Source organism: Labrus mixtus, chromosome 1, assembly GCF_963584025.1.
Source record: "Labrus mixtus chromosome 1, fLabMix1.1, whole genome shotgun sequence".
Classification (NCBI taxonomy): Eukaryota; Metazoa; Chordata; class Actinopteri; order Labriformes; family Labridae; genus Labrus; species Labrus mixtus.
The window spans coordinates 15,683,014-15,708,197 of record NC_083612.1 but is presented as its reverse complement, the minus strand read 5'-3'; the positions used below and the strand labels follow the sequence as shown (position 1 = coordinate 15,708,197).

At 40.8% G+C, this 25,184-nt stretch overlaps 1 protein-coding gene across 1 annotated transcript; it reads right to left on the bottom strand.

The window, feature by feature from the left end:
* Positions 1 to 377: 377 nt before the first annotated feature.
* Positions 378 to 24,597, bottom strand: pla2r1 (phospholipase A2 receptor 1). Its single transcript, XM_061035401.1, has 30 exons — positions 24,259 to 24,597; positions 21,060 to 21,440; positions 20,789 to 20,962; positions 19,226 to 19,390; positions 18,862 to 18,975; positions 18,543 to 18,692; positions 18,030 to 18,224; positions 17,789 to 17,952; positions 16,773 to 16,883; positions 14,247 to 14,359; positions 13,953 to 14,122; positions 13,613 to 13,821; positions 13,223 to 13,368; positions 11,427 to 11,511; positions 11,213 to 11,348; positions 11,098 to 11,133; positions 9,695 to 9,855; positions 8,717 to 8,781; positions 7,956 to 8,050; positions 7,731 to 7,867; positions 6,530 to 6,647; positions 6,222 to 6,361; positions 5,739 to 5,880; positions 5,315 to 5,550; positions 3,952 to 4,126; positions 3,711 to 3,845; positions 2,614 to 2,736; positions 2,351 to 2,527; positions 1,902 to 1,937; positions 378 to 1,736 (listed from the first exon to the last, which is right to left on the bottom strand). The coding sequence occupies exons 1-30, from the start codon at positions 24,401 to 24,403 to the stop codon at positions 1,519 to 1,521; spliced, it is 4,452 nt and encodes a 1,483-aa protein (XP_060891384.1). The 5' UTR covers positions 24,404 to 24,597; the 3' UTR covers positions 378 to 1,518.
* Positions 24,598 to 25,184: the final 587 nt, after the last annotated feature.

The window sequence follows — 25,184 nt, the reverse complement described above, 5'->3', positions numbered from 1 at the left end:
ATACCAAGGCTCTCAAAAATTGAGTTCTCAGCACTGACTTTAGCAGGGAATATCTGTGTGCATGCCTTAATACTGACATTCTGTGGTTAAAGCCAGTTAAAGCTTTAATGTGAAAAGATACCGCACCAAGGAGGTCCTGACAAAAAAGATGAATTATCTCATTTCTCATATCTCATTATAAAAATAAAATATAAAACAATGGCCTATGTCTTCAGCATCAATATGTAGTCATCTGTGAAATAGCCATGTCTCCATGGTTGTTGTTGTTCTGGTTAACATGAAGCCATTTTATGAGACGTTCTATAAAATAATGAAATCAATAAAAAGGCAAAACATCTCCTGACTTACGGTAAAACACTACAACACAAACCAGCCTGAAGTATTTCATATCAGTATTTATTGGAACTCATACATTGTAGGCAATGGACCAACACTGCAAACAGTAGGCCTGCAGAGCTTTAGAGGGTAAAGGGAGTGCAAAGTTAGAAATTAATACATCATGAAATCTTTGATCTCATTATTATGTAATAAGAATATTCTATGAGGAAATTATGAGCACACACAAAGTGGAAGTACTCTGTCGGCCCTATCAGATTCAAAGAAGTATGTTTTTGACTTACTGAAGAAGGGAACTTACGGGAGATTTCATGAGGATTTCCCTCATTTCTTTGGCTCCTCCCTCATATTAGACTTATTGTTTAAAATGCAATCACTTTGACTCATTAAAACACAAGGAAAATTGTGCAATAAAAATATCTAACAACACGCTTTGCATCAGCAGACAGAACAATCCTCAGTTGTAGCCTTAGACATATTCCAATAGTTATAAACATACAGGAAAAAAAAACTCAATTTACAGCATATATACTTAAAAAATACAATAACAATACAAAAGTAATACTGACAAGAATGCTGCACCACATGTGCAGCTCCAACAACTCCTGAATTGTGAATGAAATGTACAAAGTTACATTTAAAAAAAATTCTACTTGGTCATGAATCTGCTTATTTGAATTAAGAAAGTTACTTTTGACCATGACAAGGAGATGAATGTTTTCCTTCACCAGTTGAAAACTTATTAAGTAAAACTTTATCAACCAAAATATTGTACTTGATGACTGTTTACCTATTATCATTATTATTATTATTATTATTATTATTAGCCTATAAATCCTCATACCAGAGAATAATGACATCAATGCCTTGTAACTCTTCTTTAACAACTGTCTCTTCAGCCCCTTCATAAATGGGAACTTGGTTCAACTAGAATTCAATCGGGTTCTTCAGTGTCACACAAAAACACCTTTACAAAAATCTGTCTCATTAAAAACATTTGAATGACTTAGAGAGAAATGCCTTTGAAAAACAATCTCATTATTGAGGACACAATTGTTTGCCTTCATCATCTCACCACTGTCCTGAGGAGTCAGAGTCACAGTGCTTTACAGTGTCGCGTGGCATTCGAACCTGGCGGTGAAACGGTGAGAACCCTTTAGAAAGATGCAGATACGTTGAGCGTTATTCTCCTGAGTGAGCCTCCAGATCTGTGATCAGCACATTTCCATCTGAGTCTGTAGCCTGCGAGCTGGTTTGTCTGTAATAAGCGTTGCCGAGAGTCGGGAGCCCCTGAAATCGAGAAGCGTTCCTCTTGTACATGAACCACATCGCTCCTGCCAGCAGGGCAAAGATCAGCACGGCCACCAATACCGCAGCCGGGATTACTCCATGATGAAGACCTGAAACATACCCGGCCAGTCATGTTTTGTTTGAAGCACATGCATGCTTGTAACATGTATCACATTATATCCTATTTTTTGTAAACTATGAATCATTCTCAGCCCTGTATATCATCTGCTGTTAACTCACTGAGCTTATATATGAGTGTACTGTATGATACTTACTATTTATGGGTTCCACTTCCACCTCTGTAACTTCTTCTGCAATACAACACAGTGGAGTTCAGTAAGACTTGTCATGTATCATCTGAGATATTCAGATAGGTGAAAATATAATCCAATACCACTTCCAGAGGTTTATCATTTTGTGTTCCAACATTGTGCAGCCACAATTTAAAAAAGACTGTTTAGTCCACCTTGTATCTGTATGAACAATTAATTGAACACCAATCCTGAACACATCTGTTTTTCTTTATCCTTCACTTTTTTAACCTACCACAAAGTTACTGCTAATTCTTTCTAAGTTTATTTCCCCCTTTAATCCTAACCCCTTGGCCTTGTTACCTGGGTAACAGGAATACACTTGAGGGGAAAATACAAATATTTCTTACATGCTGCATAAATTCAACACAGAGGACCTAATATAAATCCAGAATATCCCCAGACCATCTCACCCGAGACAGTTTTGCAGACAAAGCCGAGCCGCTCGTTGCATTGTGACAGGTGCCACAAACCATCAACCACCCTGGTGGTGACACAGGCGTCTGTAGTCAGTAGCTTGGAGTCCGGGGCCTTGTTAGGCCAGTTGGTGTAGTCCATAGGTGAACCGTCCACCCAGGACAAAGAGTCAGCTACAAAATAGATGCCAACATATAATGAAATCAGACCGCAGGGGATAACAACCATCTACTGAGTACATAAAGGGACAGATCCTTACTGTCAATGTTGAAGTATATCCCCAACCACACGGACTGGTGGAGGTATCCTGACGACCAGAGCTGCTCCAGAACAAAACGGTTCTCCGTCTCACTTTCGATGGTCAGGACATCTGAAGTGTTGACTACAAAGTGACAGTAGCACATTAGTTACACAACTACTGTGCAGTTTAAAGGAGTTGTTTGAGTAGATTTGAACATGAATGCATTCACTGCCCTTCCAAGGGAAAGACGATAAACTGCATTTAGCTAAATAAACCATAAACAGGGAAACCGGTAGCCTGGCTCTGCCTCGTTGTCTTTGTAATGTTTCCAGATAACAGAACGTTTTTACTCAAGTAAAAAACAAAGATTACGGCACATTACAACCCTAACCACTACACTGTACAGATTAAAAAAAAAAAAAAAAAAATCTTTGTTAATGTAATAGCTTTAGAGGTGCTGGTGCTTTTGCCTGTAGCCAGGCTAGTTGTTCATACTTCAAAGTTAAACTCAGCAGACACAGCATTTAAATATAGTATCAAGTACGGTAACACACCGTAAATGTAAATGAACACACGAGCTGTTCAGAATATAAGATACAAAGCAGGATTTTGCAGGTCACATTAACCTCAGTATGAACTAGTTCAATCCTAGTGCTGTTCGGGGCAGCTCCTCTATTTGGCCTGTAGGGGGAGTATTTATTCTATCTAGTAGATAGAGGTTATGCAGAAGCCAATTCTTTATTTTTTCCTTATCAATAATTATAAATCTAAAATTGATAACCATGTAGGATTATTACACATGTAATTTGTGTTAGAGTTTTGTTTACAGATAACTGCTGCTATCACAGGTGGGGGGGGGGGGGGGGGGGGGGGGGGTGCAGGTTCACCAGAACTTTGTCAGTAATGTAGTGGTTATATGAATCACATTCAGCTGTTCACTTTGTTTTGGCTTTGAAGGAGAGACAGGGTAAGCCTGGATATTTGTGTGGTCATTTTTTGTTGACTGCACTTGAGTACCACTTGTTGATGTTAACGTTGGGGTTTACAGTTTTCTCACGTCACCTTTTGATGGCTTACACTGGCTCATAGTCCCAATAAACCATATGAATCCTTACCTCTGTGTCTGCAGTGCTCTCTTGCCTCTTCAAATGTGAGTTTCTGCACCACCGGCTCAAAGTTGTAACAGCCATGTCCAAATTTCACCCAAGAGGAGAGACACACAAGCTCATAGGAGACAAATGGTTTACTGCCTGTGAGAGAGAGCAGGAGAAAGTAAATAACAATACTCTGTCAAACAGCTGAAGAGATTAAAGAGTAAGCGCTCTAATATTTGATTATCACTGTAGTAGCACTGACTTGGGGGGGGGATATGACACAGGGCTCCTGGCAGCGGAGTTTCACAGTCGGCTCTCCGCCAGCCTCCGCTCTCGTCCATGAACACACACTCTCCCATCACAACGTCGTCATCGGCTGAGTCCCAGTGTGTGTACACTGTGTCACTGCCATCTGTCCACTGATAGTTGATGCCACTCTGGTAAGAGGCACGAATACCAAAGTATTAGTCAAGATGTTAAACTTGTGGAGGAACACAAAACACACACAACGCTCAAGCTACTGCAGCCTAGTATGTTAATCTCTGCATGCACAGCAGGGTGAAAAGCATTCAAGCTGAATCTTCACACAAATACTTAAATTGCTTATGTGATTGATTTTCCCCAGACATTGCAGGTTGAATATTAAGAGGGATTCAAAACCATCTTGATTTACTTCTTGTAATAGTCTGTCCATTTAAACTAACCTCTGACTGCATTGTTAGGATAGGATAGGATAATACTTTATTGATCCCCAGAGGGGAAATTCGGGCGCTACAGCAGCACAGACAAGAAAGCTCAAAAATACACATTAAACAGAATAGATAAGATAAATAAAAATAAAAACAGGGGGTATATACAGTACAAAATGAATGATGAAGTTAACTGGGGGGAATTGAGAATTGAGACAGTATTTGCAGAGATGTTGTAACTTTCCCTTTTATGCCAACAGTAGTTAATTTAATACAATTCTTGAACTTTTAAAAACCTCTAGGCTGGCGCTCTGTCAAGTTCTGCATGACACCGCTGTATACTATGTACTGTACTGCCATAAGCTCTGTGTGTCTGCAATGTGTGAATCTGCCACATTTGGCAGTTTGAAGATGCTGGTGACATGCCAACATGCACAAACTATGCAAAAAAAAAGAAGAAAGAAATAATTTTTAAATGTATCTCGTGCGTGTAAAGGAAAGGTATGAGAAATTTTCTGTTGTGTGGCGTGTCTGTTAAAGAGGTTTTGTTAGTTAGCTTAGCATGAAGCCTGATTGTGCTTGGCTCACTACAAAGCGGGGCAACTATAAGTGTACCACCCCGTCTTGCACACTTTTCTGACCTTTTTGCCACCATGATCAGAGACTCAGAAAGCTACTACCTCTATCCAAGAATTAGTGCTACAATGTGTCGTTTTCACACTCGGGTTTTGCAACAATTTAGAAATAGACATATATAACATTTCAATAAAAGAGCTTTAGAGGTGACTGTGGACAGACTTCTTCACCTCAAGGATAGAGCCAGGCCCTATTCCCCCATGTCATGCAAACACACATTTCCACATCAAACACAGGCACATACAGTAGCATACACACATACAAGGGTATACAGTTCATATTGCACGACAGGATACATACGTCTTGACTGTAGAGTCCGATCCAGTGGGGGACTGCCAATCTATTGACAAGGACAGTAAGGAAAGCCTGGTGGTATGCGTCTGTAATGCTCACTAGGTCAGAATCATTCTCTATGCACATATGCATGGCGTCGTACCAGCTCATGTTGCCAGACACAACCTTGTAGCTGCGGCTTCTGTACTCAATATTGTCAGGGAGAGGCAACTGATAGGAGTGGGTGGGGGGTTTGGATGTATCTGTGACAAGACAAAAAAAAAAGACAAAAAGAGAATTAGAGTGGGATTGCTTAAAGGTGTTAATGTAAGCGTATTATATTTGTGATTGACTAGCTGCCACAACAACAAAGAGAAAAACATTCAGAGGGGAAATAAAGGTGATAGTGACAGAATCAAACCAAAAGATAAAGAAACTGAGGAAATCTTACCTTGAGGTTTTTGACAAACAAATCCATACCCACTCTCGCTGCACCTTTCATCGTACCACTTTCCTGTCAGGTGGAAGTTGTGATTGTTGGACAGAACAGTACACAACGGCTCACCGAGGAATCCACTGAGCCAGTCATCCTCCTGGAGGGTCAGAGAAGTAGATGTTATCAATATACGCACACACAAGCCCATTCACAAAGGCAAAGCTGGGATGATTTTTATACATCTTTAAACTGATCCTGCAAGTAAAACACTGTAGTGTTACTAGTTTGATCACATACATGTGTTCACACCAATTGTCAAAAATCTTTTTGTGGTTTTCCATTTTGTTTAAAGAAATGAAAGAAAGAAAATGAAAATGGTTAAAAAAAAAAATCCTGTTATCAAAATGAAACTGAATGTGTTTACTGCGAACAGAGAGCTAAGGTTTAGCAAGAAACGTTATTGGGCAAGGTCAACCTTAAGCTTTCACAGAAACCTACGGTGATATAGCTCTTCGGTTCAATCGGAGACCAGTTGGTGTAGCTCACTAGTTTCCCATTGGTCCATCTCATTGTGTACTCATCCCCCAGACCAATCCACACACCCACAGAGCTTCCCTGCAGCAACATGGTGATGTAGGCTGCAGAAACAACGGCATGACAACAGGAGTAAAAACTGTAAAAAATTAGAGCAGCTTTCTTACTGACATGGCAACCAACAGTATGTGAGGAGGAGACCAATGGCACCATGATCTTGTCTGAGGTTGTTTGGATATTGAATTGAACATTGTTTCACTTTGCCTCTATACCTTGTTCGATCTCGTCTTCTATAGCGACAAGTGTGCCTTCGAATGACGAGCAGATGGACAGGGCATCCTTCCAACTCTTTCCCTCCTTTGGGTTATCAACAAGGTGTAGCAGGAGACACTACCAAAACACAATCACACACATGAAATCCAACAAAATGTCACCACAAGGACTCTCGTTTTAAGGGGTCAAGTTGAATTGTTTTTGCCATTTGTTTTTTTTTTGGGTCAACAGAAAAAGGATGAGATGAACCCCGTCTCTTATTATCACACCATTAGTTACCATTACACAAGGCATTGACTTCTTTTTTCATAGACCTTGAAGTTCGACTGAAAAGGAACTTAAATGTATGCTTTTTGACTAGTTTTCACAGGATTCTGCTTTTGGCCTAATTTTCATTCTGGTTCAGTACATTTTTTTAATGTCTCATATTTCCCCCACTCCCCCTTTTTTTTTTCTGTCAACCCTATTAAAATGCATAAAATGAAAAAAAGGAAGAAACTGTTCCTTCCTTAAAATCATGCAAAACAATAGGATACCTCTACAGACTACTTATATTCAAAGTCCTGCTTTACAAGTGACTTGAATATTATATCCAAAGTTTTTTCTTCTGGTCTAACGTGGCTCTTTGGTTCATAAATCGCTGAGATAAGTCATTATCGGCAAATGATGTATTGGTTCTTGCACCTATCTTTATTTACACATGCAGTCACTTTATGAACTTAAGTTCGAGACCCGACACTAGTGCTGATATTGAAGAGATGATCTGCTGGTTTATGCTCTTTTTTTTTTTTTTTGTGGTTGACTCAGCGGGAGCATCATCAGCAGGGGTTCATCCTGATGTTGTGAGCATGACTCAACTGACACTGACTCCACATGATTCAAAGACAGTGAATGAAAACACAAACTTCCTGCTCCAACCCCAGAGGCAGCTGGGGGTGAAGAAAGTGACTGTGTTTTGGAAACTGATCTTTGTAGAAGAACAGAATTAAATGAGCCACTACAACACAATTCTTTCCCAGTCATTTAAAATGTGAACTTTTCATACGGCAAACTGAGAAAACAGTTACTGAGGGCATGCAACTTCAAAATAACCGCTCAAAAAATCAATCCTTACTCCTTGAGAGTTTTTGATACATTGCTACAACATGGAGTGTGTGTGTGTGTGTTTGTGTGTTTTCATGTCCAGGTGTGTGTCCAAACCTTGTGTCCAAAGTAGAGCCACTTCTCTGGACATCCTCCAATGTAGTGCGGCTCCCTGGGAGACTCCACCACAGACACAGTCTTTCTCTTGCACACATAGCCGTGGAGATCGCCGCATCTACTGGTCGACCACTTCCCTGGAACACACCAGGAAACCGTTAACTCAATCCAGCACGTTCAACCGTACATGCACGAGTGTGTGTTTCTGTACGTGCACTCGCTAACCTGTTGAAGACGACATCGTGACACACATCCCGTTTTTCCTGGGGTCACTTCCATCTGCCCAGTTCTGAAAGTCGACGCTGGTGTGGTCGCTCCACCTGCAAACAAACACACACACAATCACATCGAACAACAGTCCGAGCTAATGTCATTGGTCTACTACTTTCAAACTCATCATAAGCTTCCTCTCTCTGCAGCTTCCAATAACTTGAAATCCAGACAAGTGAGCTACACTGCATAAACTTTAATTTTTTGACTATGGCAATTACTCATCTCCTTAAAATGTGATTAGAAAAGGAAGAAGCACATTGCCATAAAATACGTGTATATAAAGGGACAGCAGCAGCGGGCAGGTGTGTCCACAGGTAGACAGGACAGCAGGAATTGCAGCCTGTCCAAGTTTAAAGTCCATAAGAGGGGAGGCAGTTCTTGGCTGGCAGGCTACAAATCCGAAATTTGCAGACCTGGCCAGCTCCCTGACTGACCTGACTGAAAGAGTGCCTCAAATCCAAGGATAGGTCCATCCATCGTTTGATAGATAGATAAATAGAAAGATGTATTTTATTGATCTTAAACTGAAGAAATGGTATAAATTGTGTTTGCAGTTCATATGCAAAGCTAGTTGCTTTTGGGAGACAGGCACCTCACGTAAAACTACTCTAACATGTCTTTACTGAAGTTATCAAACAAAGAGTCGACTGCTTTTATAGAATCAGTCAAAGGTTGTTGTTTTTTTTTTGCAACTGCAAAACAGACACACACACCTGACATCCTCTCCAGGCTGCGGGATGGACAGGCCGATCCACCAGTCGGTCGGGCCCAGGGAGAGCTGAGGAGGTATTAAAATGAACAGAGATGAAAAAGAACTAACTTCACTTTACCCTGTTTTACAAACACTGGGCTTTTCAGAGCCCCTCTAACAGTGACTGACTATTCAGGCCGGCTCTTTGGCTCGTGATTTTCTCTTTCACTGCCTTGTTTTGTTCCCTTTATCCCCTCACAAGCCTCAACTACACAAGAGGTTTCTTTAGTGTCACCCAAAAAGCTGCTGCCCAAAACAGCCCCTTTCTTGCTCCCTGTGTGTAGGGGCACTCAAGCATAAGAGTGTCCACATATGAGGTGTGTTGTAGCTTGTCGACGTGTGTGCGTGTGTGTGTGTGTGTGTGTGTGTGTGTTTAAACACTTGAGTTTCTATAAGGAACAAGTTTATGGGCAGAGTTTACCCTGGCTCATGCAGACGTTTTTAAGAATGGGCTCAGTGGACCTTTCAAAGGAGCAGAGTCTGGTTAAGTCATGACTTTGGCGCTCCTACTGTGGTGTGAAAATGTACTCCTGCCATCTGCCAAACAAACGAAAAGTGTTCATGGGAGATGCTCCTCACTTTTATGATACTGCCTTAGATGGCGGGAGAACTTGCACCATGATAAAGTACATTTTCCCTTTGTTTACATCGAGGTATGAGAGAATGATAGGTGAGTTAAACTACTTGATTTTTAACTCGAAGACAGTATTCTATCAAATTGAAATACTTCCAAATGCCTCACAGTGTGTTTTATATGGAACATAAACCAGCATTTATGGTTTCAAGATGAGAGTATTGGTAACGCTTATAAATGTGATTTGTCAATATAAAATAAATCCCAAAAAAGAAATGCCAGAAATTCAACATGTATGGCAAAGTGGTGATACTAAACTTCTGTGAATCTTTTTTTTTTTTTTTACAAGCAGGTGGAAAAACAGACCCGCTTCAATCGCTCCTTGATGAAGTGCAGCTCCTCTCTGGAGTGTATGGACAGCAGGTACGCTCCCATCATCTGACAGGCCAGAGAGACAGCCTCCCAGTCGAAGGGCTGCTTCGCCAGCAGGTACTCAGCGCCGCGGTAAAACACCCAGGGCTCGCTCTCTGTGGGGGGGGGGGGGGGGGGGAACCAGGAGACAATAATGAAGCCCCGCAAACAATTAAGTATGCTTCTATTTTTGATAAATCTATGGTTAAAGTGATTGGTTTACCAGTCATCAATACTGAGAGATGCTTTTCCCATCATGTACTAACACTTAGCTAACGTACAGTAGAAAGAATGAAGAACGTTTGGATTACACAGTACATTTAGATTTCACAGATGGCATCATTTCTGGTTAGAGACTTTACTATCAGTTTTATCTCATGACTGTGTAGTTAGAGAGAACTACATTAAAGTTATGTACACATGTTGGATGCACATCTTCATAAAAGAAGCAGTTTTAAAATTATTTTTTAGATTAAAAAAAACAAGATCAAGAAAATACATCTAACAAAAAGGTGTAGAGAAAGGTGTTATAATAAGGGAATGAAAGGGTTTCAGCTTTGGTTTCTGCAAGTGGAATCAAAAGTATGTTGTTTCTGTTCATGTTAAATGCAGCTAGCTGGTTTCAAGAACATTTACAGGTTCAACTATGAAGCCTCTGGACGCCGTATATCACTCCGCCCTCAGGTTTAGAACTGGTGATCGATTTGACACTCATCACTGTGACCTGTATGAGAGGGTCGGTTGGCCTTCTCTTGAAGAGAGGCGCAACAAACATTGTTTTTTATATATCTTTAAGGCTCTTATTGGTAAACTTCCACCTTACATCACAGACCTGTTGGAGTGGAATACGGGCGCCTACATGACCCGTTCTTCTGATTGGCTCGTTCTTAAAGTCCCTCAAGCTTTTACTGAACTCGGTAAAACTGCATTTTCTTTTGATGCCCCAAATTCGCAGAAACGCCCTCCAGCAAACTCTAAGGATCGGAGTTTTTCCCTCTCTTCCAGAGTTTAGGAATTTGACAACAACAACTTTGTTTCAAATTGTAACTGTTTTAAATGATCTCAGTGGTTTTTGTCACAGATTCTGAGTGTTTGTTGTGTTTTTGCTTGTTTTACTGTGCTTGTAATCTCGACGGCATTGGAATTGAGGGAAACCTCAGTGTCTTTTCGAGAATAAATAAAGGTTTGAAATGAAATGAAATGAAATGTAGAGGAACTCGGCTATCATTAGAAATGAAGACTTTTTCAATTCTGGTTTTCGTATGATTTGCTTTTTTAATTACATTTAAGGGGAGACATCAAAAATATCTATCATAACAGAGTTTATAAGTAATAAAGTAAATGAAAATGCTACTCACGCTCAGTGTACCAATAGGGTTTGATCAGCTCATAACCTGTAACATAAATCAGAGTTGTATTACTAATGCAGTGCTGATGTGTCCCTGTGTTCAGTGGTACTGCTGGAGTGTTTACCTCTGGCCACCTCGCAGACCCACTCGTGTTTGGCATCACAGGGCTGCGGCACGAGCGCGTTGGTGAGGTCACTGTACAGAGCACAGTCCCTCCTGTCATCCTCATCGTTCTTATCCTCTATGAACGACGTCATCACCTGAATAAAAACAGACCAATAAGACTATATAATAATGGAAACATTCGATTTGTGTCAGGTATGTGAACATGTACTTACAGGGGTACCATCGGACCACTCCCAGACTCCAGGGTCCTCAGGGTTTCTCTTATTTAAACCCACCCAGAACCAGCGAGCCTCAGTTCTAAATTTAAAAAGGAGGGAAAACACAAAAAGACAAGTTCATCTAAGCAAATCAAATGTCTTAAATGAGTACTAAACTAAGTACAGAAACTAAGGTTTGTGAGGAACTTTCAGTATGAGTTGAATTTGGTGCCCCCTGTGGACAAAGCAGTACAAAGCTTTTATTTTGTCCTGCATGGGTCCAGGTAGTGTTTTCTTACAGAAAATCTCATCCTGAATTCTAGTAAAAGGCAAATGTATAATTTATTTTGGATGTTTTGGGTGGAAAACGTGAGTGTTTCCCATGGCAAAAATTACAACCACTAACAAATGACCGGTCTTCTCTCTGTTGGTCTTGTTTGCTTATATAGGTCATAGAGACGCGTCACTTTTCATTTGAGATCTTAAAAACTTCACAGTGACTTTTAATGTTTTCCTATTGAAAATATCTGTCAGTTTGCAGTAAAAAGGAGTTTATAGCATCTCTTTATTTCAATTCATAGGTTGCCCTAAAATAGTATTTATTCTATGTAGTGTTTTTTTCCACTGGTTCCAACTGTAGTTGTATTTTGTGTTAATAGTCTGAAATGTTACTGGACATACTGGAGAATACTTCATGGATCAAATAAACTGAAGATTTGGGCTGTATTATGTAGATAGTAACACACCCGACAAATTGATTTATTTCATTGAATTGAAGCAAGAAAATGTGTCATGATCCAGGGATCATGTCTGGAACATTTGGACCTCTTTATTTGCTTGTAAATGCTTCATACAAGCAGACATTGTGTTGTAACACTCTTATGTATAACTCCATAAGGCCAAAAGCCCAACTGATCTGTCCTTTGTAGTTGGATTGATCAGTACATTTTCTCAAATTACAACAATAAGGTTCTGCCTTTTTGATTCTACAAAATAATTTTGTCCTTGTAGCACATTCGCCTCTGTTCACAACTACAATAAAGAAACTTGCTTTTTTAAGTGTATTACTTTGGTACATGTAGGTGCAGAAAAGAAGTCTTCTTTGAATGGGGTGGCCTAACTGGGGCACTGACTTACAGACTGGTGGCCTGAAATTTGTGTGCACATACAATTGAAAATCATTCCTATACCCTTTCTATCTCCACTCATATTTACTTAACTATTCACTCTGACGTTTCTTAAAGATGCAACAATACTGTTTATTTGTTAACTTTAAAAACTATCATCCCATGTGGCATCATAAATATTCTGAGGTGAATTATTTAAGGACTCAAAGAGAAAATGTTTATACAAAGGAACATTTTTTGGTAATTACTTAAGGAAATGGACCATAAAGAAATGCAAAGCAAGCCTGTTACAACATCGCCCAAATAGTTGATTTTAACACCTCAGACAAAGCAAAAAAGCCAATCAGAATTTAGGAGTGTGGGGTGAGCCCTGGGGCGGCCAATCAGATTTCATGGTTGGGCCCAGGCCAACCCTGGCCACCCCCCTGGATACTCCCCTGGGTAAATGCCTTTTCTGAGTTTTTTTTTTTCCTGTCGATGTTGTTTTTTTTCCCTGCAAGAAAGTAATCATCTAGACGGATTATAAAACAATCCCAAACCCCAATTTCTCTTCAAAAGCCAATAATGAAAACCTGCAAATGCTGCTCTATGCACTCAAAACCACAAAGCAAAACACCTCAATTGACACATTTATCAGTTCCCATAACATTCCTGCACTAACGAGGCCCAGAGGGCAGTACCAACCCTTCGAACATGGTACTGAGGAGCTGCTTAACAAACACCTGCTCCTCATAGTGGTAGAAGCTGGCCAGCCGCGCCCCGAGGGCCTGACAGAAGAAGTCTGCCTCCACCCATGAACGCTTCATCAGGACTTTCTCATCGTGGAACACCTAGAGGAGCCACACATGGAGTGAGCTGAGAGTTACATGAACACAAACACTCTCACTAGATTTGAATAGAAAGTGACATCTTTATGTTTGTTCTATTATTTGTAGTATTTTAGTAATTTCAACTACTCAATTTCACTTTTCCAAAATTAAATTCTAGTGTTTAAAGTGGATATTACAGTAGCTTTGTTGCTGAAAAAAAAAAAAAGATAGAGAGAGGACCGATAGAATATAAGCATGTTCTTACCTTAAAACAGTCGTACAGCCCAGAGTGCGATTCCCACCCTGGAGGACAGGGGGCGAAGGCGTCGATGTGGTGCTCTGGCAGCGCGACACTGTGGTAACTATTGATGTTCTGCTTGCAAACGGAGAAGGCCTTATGGGACTTGCAGTCTTTCACCTCCCACTTACCCAAAGCAGAGCCACCTGACATTGCAACACAGCCTTCGGCGCTGACTAAGACAAGAAACGAGGGAGAAGGTGAAGGAGGTGAGGTGGAGGAGATTCAGGAACAAATCCCAAACTTAACACAATCACAGTTTAGTGATCGATTACTGGCAAACAGATATTTCCTAACAACTAGGTACCTGGTTGGTGTTTGTTCCAGTTAGTGAAGGTGACATTGATGTAAGTGTTGTTGTGAGGAATCCAACTGTACTCTCCCCCTTTGACTAAGTCCACCAGGCGGATCCAGTAGTACTTGCCGTTGTCTGCACCATTCGCAGTCAGCAAACTGTTCACAAACGCCTGCTCAAACCTGCCGGCATGCCGAAGAACACGGGACAGGTAAGGAGAGAGACGCTCTACTGGACACACAATCTGATAACTAAAAGTTTCTTTTTTTGAAGCGAGTCTCAACAAATCATTTGCTCATAAACCACCTGTTCTCTATTGTAAGAAGAGGAGCCTGGCAATAGTATTCATTCGTTGCGTCGTCAAAGCTCTGCTCATGGCTCGTCACTGTGTAGCAGGAGTGACCGTGCCGCTTCCAGCCCTGAAACATCAACAACAACAAAAATCTAAAAACAAACTCCATCCTTTTTCTTCACACGTCAATGACACAAACACATCGGTGAACTTAATTCATTCTCTTAGGACTTTAAAAATTACAGCATAAATAATATAACGACTTCAATGACTGAAGAAATAGTTATGCAAAATACTGAACAAGTAACATTCATCAGAGAGATAAAGGAAAATTACAAACTAATGCATGCACATTCCAATATTACCATAATAAATATTGCTATGATTAAAAAAAAAAGATCATGAATAAAGGTTCTTTGATTTAAGAGATCCTCATTTATGTCCCAGTGTTGCCAAGTCATTATTTATGTCACATCTTTGTAAAGCTGCTCTTCATTAAACAAACATTAATTCTTGAGAAAATGGTGTCTTTTTTTTTACTAAATTAAACTTTGGTTTGTAGTAACAAGATCAACAATCTACAGCCACGCTGAGACTCTGTTAGACTGCATCAGCCTGAGTGCTGCTGTGAGCATTATGCTTACACCAGCATGCTAACATAGACATGCTAATAATATGCTCACAGTGACGATACTTACATAATGATTTTGGTGAAGCCTGCACAATATAAGAAAGAGTGTTTCTGTCGATCTACTGTTCTAAATGTTTAACACAACACCTGTGTTAGCAACGTGTTTCTTCTGAATCGAAAATAAAACCAAAAAGCTTTTTTTTATCCTAACAAAACAGTTACCAGTTAGTCTGAAGGTAGGTAATAGCACACATGACTGCATCAAAATGTTTACATGAAACATTTTTTCTCATGGCCTTATATTAATTAACTCATTTTCACTTCCATAGTCTCGCAGCTACATTTGCTAATAAGCTTCAGAATCAATGCAAAACTGAGGATTATGAGAATGAAATTAGTTTAGCGAGTTTTTGCTCGTAAAGAAATTTTAAGTTTTCACCTGATGCCAGCTCAAGACTTAAAGAAAGGAGATCACATAACTTATATGAATTTGTATCCTGGGTCCCTTAAATATCTGTAGAGAATCTAAAGATAATCCATTTAAAGGCTGTTGAAATATTTCACTCAAAACCAAAGAGCCAACCTGCTGACTTTGATCATGATAGAAGAGGATAAGAGATGAACTTCATCCACATCATGAACATCTGAGCTAAATATTATGTCAGTTTATCTGAGAGTTGCTGAGATGTTTTCAAAGCAGTGAGAGAATGGACAAACATTTTCGGAGGCCAGCTGACCAACATGTAAAGTCATACCATTGCTAAAATAATATGTTTTTAAGTTTATCAAGTTTTTTTTCAAGCAGAAACATAACTAAAGTATCACATTGGAAAGTTTACTGAAACGTATCAGGTTGTAAAGGTTATTCTGTGTGTAAGTAAACGTTCAGTATAATGAAGTCTTTGTGTATGCAGATCTGCCTGTTTGAATCATGTGTGGGTTTTGTTTTGACAAGTGGTATCAATTTGCCTCCCCCATCCTTCCCCTGTGTTTCCTATTCACCCCCCACCATCCCTATACTGGGGTGCAGAGGCCTATACAAACACAAAACAAGACCCAAGATTTCTACAATAACCAGGGCATCTGGGGGGAAATCCATATTTACCTGCATAACCCGATTGTAAAACACAGACAATGAATCAACAAAGGTGGAAAATATGGTTCTGTTTGCTAAAACCCGGGCAGGAAGTATCCAAGACTGGTTGAGCCATGTCCGCTGACATTATGTCTTCAGGGCCATTCTTTGGGCTCATGATCCTGGGCATGAAATAGCCTGATGACTCAGAAGTCTGATATTCTTGTAAACAGAGCCAAGGAGCAACATGAATACCAGACAATACGTCAGCAGTGGAGTGAATCAGCTCATTGTGCTTCTGAAGGGGTAACTCGCTCAGAACTGCAGCCGGCGTGTGTCTCTGCCTGGTGCATGCCTGGTCTGTATGGAGCTATTGTAACAGTGCACAGCACAAAATCTGCCCGACAGCGCTACAAAAAAGTCACTTTAACCTCAGCTGGATATAAAAAAAATGTTCTCTAAATATGAGTGTTTCAAAAAAATCTGATTTTCTTGCATATTTTTCAGAATGATGGCTTTTTGAGAAACTAAGAATCCGTTTTTTGGGGGTTTTGCTTTTTGCTAATTTGAAACACACTTTAAGTTATCAGTAACTCATGGAAAACTGACTGCCACACCTCGTACTTTAAATTGCTTTGAAACCAGTATTGTGGTTAAAATCCTGTCAGAAGTCAATAAACATTAAATGATGTAGAGTAATCATGTTGTGTTTTTGACTCCCTTCTGTTGCTAAGGGCATAACTAAAGCTGCTATGGAAAACAAGACCTCCTTGTCTCTCTCAAAGACTCTTCAGCCATTGAGTACATGTTGACTTGGCATGTTTATGTTCTTACCTCAGGACAACCCTCGTCCCAGGTTCCGGGATGAAGAGCTGGACTCTGGCTTTCTCCTCGACACACAGCGGGCAGCCGCTCGGCACATGGTGCTAACAGCCAGGTACCTTCCTGTGAAAGGATTAAACAGTTTACAAGAAGAGCATATCATAAATAATACTAACATTTTAAAGGGCTTAGATGTGGAAGAAATTGATCCATCGCCAGAAGAAAGGCAGAAATGTTATGACCACCACATTTTTTAAAAATATTTCCAGTTACTAAAATAAGATATATGTTTTTTGTCTTAAATATCTCTTCTGGTTCTAGAGACCTGATTGTCACGTTTTTCATGTGAAGGTCGCCTAGACGAATCCAACCATGACACAGAATTTGATAAGATTTTGTTGCAGTATCCCCAGTTTGATAGGACATTTGGAGGTCTTGTTACAATGAAATCCTGCTCATTGTGTTATGTATAATCATTAAGTATAATTGTGTTAAGTATAATAATAGTGAAATCAAAACCATTCTCAAATCCTGAGAATGGTTTACTAAATGGTAATGTGCAACTACACCAAAATAATTACCGGTACCTGTGCCTTTCAGTCCAAAAATGTATAGGCCATCAATCTATTGATCTATTATCTATACCCACTTATACCATTCAAGGGACTGGAGCCCATCCCAGCTGTCACTGGGCGAGAGGCAGGGTACACCCTGGAAAGGTCATCATTCAATCAAATGGGTAACATATACAGGCAAACAGTCACACTAACACATGCAGGCAGTTGAGAGGCTCCAATTCACCCAGGAAGCATGTCTTTGGACTATGGGAGGAAGCTTAATCCACCATGAGCACAGCACTTGGCAACATTTAGCAAAGTAACAGTGGCATGAAACACAGCTTTTTAACAGGCAGAAACCTCGAGCAGAACCAGACTCATGTTGAACAGCCGTCTGCCATCTGTGTTGGTCTTGGAAAGTGGGATCGAGGGAGATGCAGAAAGAAAACAAAGATGGATGGAGCGACAAACCTTTCTGTCAGCTTTGGCACAGAGTGTTGCATCCGACAGGTTGTGAGGAGGGTGATACTGGTGCCAGAGAGTGAGAGTAACTGGGGAGCCATCAGACCACTCTACAGTCGGTGACGATGCCTGTTTCCAAAGACCGATCCACACCTCTGTACTCTCCCCAGAATCTGGCAACAATACAACACAATACTCAAAGAGTGTCTGAACAAAGAGAGTTTCATTTGTTTATCTAATTGCTCCTTACAGTTAGCGAGGAGGCCTAGCAGCATTTCAAGCTCGGACAGGGTTCGGATGCTGGTGAGGTTTGCCCCCTGAGAGCCACAGGCCCGGGCTGACTCCTCCCAGCTCCCTGCTTCTGTTTCTGTCAGCAGCCGGTAGCAGAAACCATTATGAGGCCACCAGCCATCAGCACACTCTGTGTTGATATACTGCCAGTTTCCTGAGAGAGGAGGAAGAATAAGGAGAGGAGAGGAGAGAAGGAGGAGAAATCAGCGCAGGACAGATGAGAATAACACATTTCTAAACACAAGATTCACAGCAGACGATGTTTTGGTCTAGCCACCGACGGTGCAATAGAAAGAAAGGTCAAAAGTTCACTCCCCATGTGCACTGCAGATGTTCAGACCAAGAGCTAAAAGAGCCAAAAAAGCTTCACTGACTCATAATTTCTCCCCACCAGGACACCTCTGAACATGCAGAGGAGCAGTCTGCTTGCAGGTGTAATGTTTGTGAGTATGTCTTGTGCTCATGCTCTCACCTAGTGGCTCAGCTCTGAGGGTGTCGTTGGGTGTCTTCTTACAGATGTACGGCAGAGCAGACTCACAGGACAGACTCTGCCAGTGACCCTCGTAGGCCGAGTTGTAAACGCCGCACTGTTTGTTGTCCTTCAGCGGGCTTGCAGGCAGAGCTGAGGAGAACACAGTGATAGGAGAACTGAAGTCACACATTTATTTTTTTACCCTTGTGTTTTTCTTGGCATTGGTTTTTTTATGGTCCAACAATCTTATTATAAATGATTTTTAAAAGTACCTCACAGTCCCAGTAAAAAGATGATTCCCTCGAACAAAAATCAGTACCTGTGGTGAAATTAACCAATGAGAGAGGGGCTCCATCAGACCACTGCCACCCCTGTGCACCTTTCAGATGGTTCAGTCCAATCCACACCATCGCTCCAACACTTGCAAGTCGATCTACCACAACAGACAATAACAGTAATGTTGTGTCAAATCACTTAACTGCTTTCAGTGGAAAATAGGTTACTGGTATATAATAAGTCAATCTCATGAGTCACTGACTTTGGAGACAAACAAAATGTTTCCTAGTGTCTGGTTTAAAAATGAAAAGAGTCTCAGTGCTCTCTCTATGGATTTACAATGTTTATGTAACATGTCATATTCAGCAGCTTTTGGTCCCTGTGTGTGGTTTCTACCTGATGCCTACCTCTGATGTACCTTTGCTCTGCCAGGCTGGTTATGCTGAGCAGATTTCCCCCCTGAGCCTGGCAGGTAGACAGAGCCTGACTCCATGTGAGGATGGTGTACAGGTTAAACTGGTAACAGGCCCGCAGCTCCTGGTTTGACTCCCAGAAACGCTCACAACTGAAATCTGTAAACAAAGCCATAAATTAAAGCGACTGATTAAACAAAGGGAAATGCGTCAGCATGCACGTCTCCAGGTGTGGTGAGGAGTTCAGGGATCATAAAGTTAATGTGAGCAAAGAGCAATAAAGAATAAAGGCTAGCATGCTGAAGATAAAAAGACAACAAAATGTATATGATAAATATGTTCACATTATATCTGGAGGGGTTTTTTGATCAGAATTGCTATATATTCTTTTTTTTTTCATTTAAAACAAGGGATGTTCAAAATACTACGAAGAGAGAGGAAAAAGATTAGACATTTTAAAAGCTTTAAAATGTATGGTTTGGGGCGACAGATAGCCTAGTGGTAATGTTGCACGCCTTGTGTACAGAGGCTGTAGTCCTCGCCAAAGCAGCCTATGGGTTCAACTCCGACCACGGCCCTTTGATGCATGTTATCCCTCCATTCTCACCTCCCAACATTTCCTGTCTCTCTTCAGCTGTCCTATCTAATAAAAGGCAAAAATGCCCCAATATAGAAAAAAAAAAGAAAATGTATGTTTTGAGTCATAGCCTAATTCAATCTAAGTGACAAACGTCAGATTTTATTCCTACACTGGCAAAACGTGAGCAAAAGAAGACACTTTATACTTCAATATAGGGCTTAACGATATAGCGTTTTACCATCACAACTGCGATGTGCACGGAAGCGTTGGTCAAATAGCAGGACTCGCAATGTCAGTCAATTGATCTGAAGCACAACATGTTGCCACTTTTGTGTTTTTGACGCAAACAAAAACACTCAATTTTTCTCGTTTCCATGACTTGTCCACAATCAAAGTCGGTCTTATATCACCACCAGTAGTCAGAGAACTGAACATTGTGCATGCAGTGTGTTTGCTCCCTGCATGTAAAAATACAGTCTACATGTCCTGCTGCTGCCGTCACAGATACCACGGAATGATGAGCCAGGAAACATTGCTGATAACAGGTATTCACTCTCTCTCTCTCGGTCGGCATTGATGAGCAGTTGTTGAACAGACATCATCGTGTTACCTCCACTCTCGCCTCCTCACCTCTCTGATTGTATTCACTCTGATCTAAACTTCTTCATTGTTGTCTTCTTCGCTGCCACTGCCATTAGGATCATGTTAACATGCGGTGTATGGCGGAAAAGATTGATGCAGCCACTTGACTTCAATACCCAGGGTGCATGGCAGTGTATAAAACAATGGCTGCCGACGTGTGACTTTATAATTTCAAATCTTTTTCTAAATTTATGAATCTAGTGTATGATTTTGTACAACACACATGTCAAAGATACCAGTGTTGATCCAAGGTCAACATGTTGGTATACGCAGGGTTCCCTTTAAGTGAATTCAAGTTTCCTTTCCAACTCTGGAGTGTCTTGTGTCCTCTTTACCTTGAACAGGACAGAAGCCCCATCTTTCTGCCTCGTCATAGCGAGTGGTCGTAGAACACCACGGAAGATGGTCTTCACGCCCCTCGGTCGTGCACTCATGATACCACTTGTTGTTGTATTTAAAGGGTAAAGCACAGGGCATGCCATGTGCATTTCCCAGCAAAGTGTGGATTTCTGTAAATAAACACACCAGGTATTTTTTTTGAAACTGTGTTAAATGTCACTAAAGACATGTTATATTTGAATTCAAGTGACATGCGGGGTATGTTACCTTCATATGGGCGTGAGCAGGGCCCCTCTTTGGGGGTGCCGTACCGTTTCCAGAAATGATATGAGTTTTTCTTTACTACCACCAAACGTCCGGTCACAGCCACCTTCCAATGAAGAGCCCCTTTCAAAGCGTTCCTGGTGCAGCGCCACCACAGCACGGGGACGCTGAGGTCGCACTCGAACATGCCGAGAGGCTGCGTGGTGTCTGACATGTTCAGGCCCAGGCACATGCTGGTGCCCAGATTGAAGAGGCGATGTTGGGAGACCCACTTCCAAAGCATGCTGCGCGTGGGCCGCTCGCAGTCCTCTATCACCAGGTTAGAGCGGTCGGCTTTGATGCAGCGCTTCAGCGGCTCGCTCTCCAGGATGAACAGACCCTTTTCTAGAAAGAGATGGAAGGACACAGGTTTGAACTTTGTGAAATGATTCACCCCTGCCAAAATTACCTGGGCCCGTCCAGCAGCATCGAAACACGTGTGAGCAAAAATGATGCAACATTATGGATGCACACACAGAAACGCTCAACCAACTATGTTTGCACTTTGCACAATTTTAGCCAGATGTTGCCACACCTCAACTTGAGCACAAAAGCCTGCCATTGCTGCCTTTAAAGACAATGAATCCTTAACTAAAGCAACAGAAGGCAGTTCTTTTTCCAGCCGGCACAGATGTTCAAGTCACAGTTTTGAAGTCTGCATAAAATACCTTTCCACAAGCTGTGAATGACTCAATCAGGAGATATGACCAGTTCACTTTTCATTAGAAAGCTCAGTGTTATAATAAACATTTCATAATTTGAAACTGTGTGTCAATGGTGCTGCTCTGTCTGTTTTTTCATGCTTAACAGAATCTGGAGGCGGCAAATCAACTTTAATATTTCACTGATAGTCCACAGAACTATAGAGTAACGTCATAATCAAACAAAGTGTGAAACAAATGTGGATTCTTATTTATGTATTAATTCTAGTGTAGAGTCAGTAAATGTGTGCAGCACTGGGGTCCAAGACAAATTTCCTTGAAGGGACATTAAGTTTATCGTATCATCTCATATTATTTATTGAATGTCAACGCTTCAGTCTGTAATGACATTTAATGTAGGCTAATGAGGTTGTATGAGGCTCTGTGCTCATTTACATAAAGTGAGATCTGATCACAAGCGGTCACCAGAGAAGTATGCAGAGAAGAGTGATCTGCCCAGGTTTGAACAGCTGTGCTTTGAGCTGTTCATTTGTGACAGCATCATGAATACCAGGTGTAAATAAAGAAAATGTGCAGCAGGGTCCGATTAGAAAATATCTTCAGGGCCATTGTAGATATAAGCTACTTTTTTTTTTTAATCCTCCTTATAGCAGAGAAACTTCTCTGACAACATCAAGTAACCCCCAAACAGCCAATGAGGGAGAGAGACAAAAAGGGGAGAGAATGAGAGGAGCAGACGAGGAGGAACAGAGAGAAAGGGTTGAGAAACCCGGCGGATGAAGTGAGAAATTCTAGTGTTAAAGTGCAAAATAGAAAGGGGAAGATGGATGGATTTGTTTGGATTCAGTGTTTCTTCAACAAATGGAGCAGCATCAAATATGCATAAAGGCCTGAAGGGAACCTCAGGTCACTGTAACTGGATCTCCTAACAAAACAAGGGCTGTATACTCTGAATGTATACTGGATGTGTGGAACTGATGAAAACAGTTGCAGGAATTCTCTCAATTGCATGTCACAATAGAAAATCAGAGAGATCTAATGTTCTCATTGCCATGTGTGAAGTAAAGAAGTTGGAAAGATTGTTTTAAAGAGGCAATGCACATTCATACTGAGACGAACTTGAAGATCTATGTAACCCAAACATTGCATAAGCAGGGGTGTATTTTCAGTGTCCGGATATCCTCCTTTCTCTGTGATTAGACAAGAGTGAACTATACCATAACAACAATATTCTATCATTACAGCAATAATAAAAGCCTGACTGTGTGAGATCAACGTGAGGTGACTGTGTATGAAAAAGGTGTTTAAATCTGATAGGACGGGATATTTGTGTTGACTTTGGCAGCTCTGGCAGACAAAGAGGAACCTCTCCTCTCTTTGCTGATTTGTTCTGTTCATCAGTAAGAAGCGGTTTTTAATCAAAGAAAAGTCTCATCTGCTTTCTTGCCTTTTAATGTCCAGCGTAAAGAAATTGGTTTCCACAGCTTGCCTGTTAATTGCATCATCTGACAACCTACAGTGCAGCAATGGTTTCAGGTGCTGAAATAATAATGATAATAAGGAAAACGTGAATCTTTATGCTGATGGTCGCATTTCTTTTGTAGTTCAGATAGAGGCATCTTTTTTCAGATCTGTTTCATAAATAACCAGCTAAAACTACTCACATGAGATTTAAGAATATAACAGGGCTTTTTTTTTTTAGACTTTTTTGCTCAAAGTCAAACAGCAAGTTATGTTCAAAAAAATGTAGGAATGATGTTACAGTGACAATGAACAGACCCGTAGCTGGAGTCAGAGACTGAGCTTTTTTTGTTTGAACAACTTTCGTAATGAATCCATCATAGCAAACTAATAAACATATCAATTCATTGGTTTAAATGAATCAGAATGATTTAGTGTGTGGTCAAACACAGACATCTTCTTGTACTTTTTTTTTTTTCAAACAACAATCAGTGCATGGCTACCGAAACCAGATGTTCACTCAATGTATCACTGCATGATGAGTAGCATCTGCACACTTCACATTTCACTTTTAAGATACGTTTATTGAGTTAATTCATCAAGGGGTCAGAAAAGCAGGATCTCACGTTTTCTCTTCATCACCTTAACTTTCAGAGGGAAGCTCCTGAGTTGTCCTGTGTACCAGGTAGGAGCTACTGTAGGTGAAGAGAGCCAAGCTACAGCTGTGCTGCTCAAACTATGCTCCAGAGGCCACTAGGGGACTTTAATAAAAGTTAAGGTGGGTCCTCGTGAAACTGGGGAATTGATTAACACCATTCACCACCAATTAGGACACATCACGTCCTGTGGGCACAGTGAAGAGAAGATCTGAAGTTCCCTCTGCTTTCCCTCCAGAGCACTGTACAACACGTATGTAATTCTGTGCCATGTTTGAAGATAAAACACACTAACAGCAGATGGTTGGCTTATTTTGCAGTTCACTCACATTAAAACAAAAGGAGGGCACAGGTCTAGCTGCAGCTCCACATAAAATAACTTACTGTAAAAGTCCTCGAGCTGATTTTTCTCCAGGACCTCATCGTCCTTCTCAGTGACACACATGCAGCTTTTCGCCAACAACACTGTTGCACAAATAGTCGCCACAACAGCCACGGAGTCGATGAAACGAAACCACTGTATGAACATTTCGACGGCGGGATGCAATGTTGAAGTTCAAATGTCCGCACATGCCGAGGCTCCTGGTCACAGAGAGTACTTTAGGGCTCGCTGTTTGTTCTCTTCATAGAAAACTTTGTCCGAGTGAAGTTTTTCAGCGGGGGAGCAGCGACGTCACGTCTGACGGAGGAGCAGCTGCTGCTCTCCGGGCTGGAAGCCGCATTCCTGCCGCTGAAGACTGTTTTCACTGGGACTGAGCCACGGACCTTTATTTAGACTGAACAAAATGGCCCCAACAAACAAATAAACACAGTGATAGATATATATTAGGGTTACATTAAGTATTTTACTTTACTGACTATCACTAGACCCAATAGGCCAGCTAGGATACTTTACAAATTAACAGTGGCGACGGAACAAGTTTTACTAAGGCGAAAATAGACTTAAAGACTTCCATTCACATAACCAAGTAAAAGCAGCAAATAGAGGCCAAAAGTGAAATATCAAAGTAGATATCAACGTTATGCAGGTTGTCAGATAACAGAAAAATAACATTAAGGTAATGAACTGCAAACTAGTGCACAGAATTAAAAGAATTTAAAAAAAAAAGTTATCTTTTATTCAGCTGACTAGTCAAGATTTACACAATTTAAAATGTTAATAACCCCAATTAAAAGTAGGCCTACAAGTCTAATTCTGGTCAAATGAATTAAAGCTATCAAAAGTAGCCTAAATGTGTTAATTCAGAGTTTAATCAAAAACGTTACTTAAATCTACTGTCAATAAAAACTCACAATTCTTCAATTTCCAA

What these genes read in the sequence shown, in the direction of transcription:
- pla2r1 (XM_061035401.1), bottom strand. Translation starts at nt 24,403, where the DNA reads ATGTTCATACAGTGGTTTCGTTTCATCGACTCCGTGGCTGTTGTGGCG. An exon ending in AGAGCAAAGGTACATCAGAG is followed by an intron (nt 18,976 to 19,225) that starts GTAGGCATCAGG and finishes CTGTTGTGGTAG; the next exon opens with ATCGACTTGCAAGTGTTGGA. An exon ending in CTCAGTACCATGTTCGAAGG is followed by an intron (nt 11,512 to 13,222) that starts GTTGGTACTGCC and finishes TTTTAAATTTAG; the next exon opens with AACTGAGGCTCGCTGGTTCT.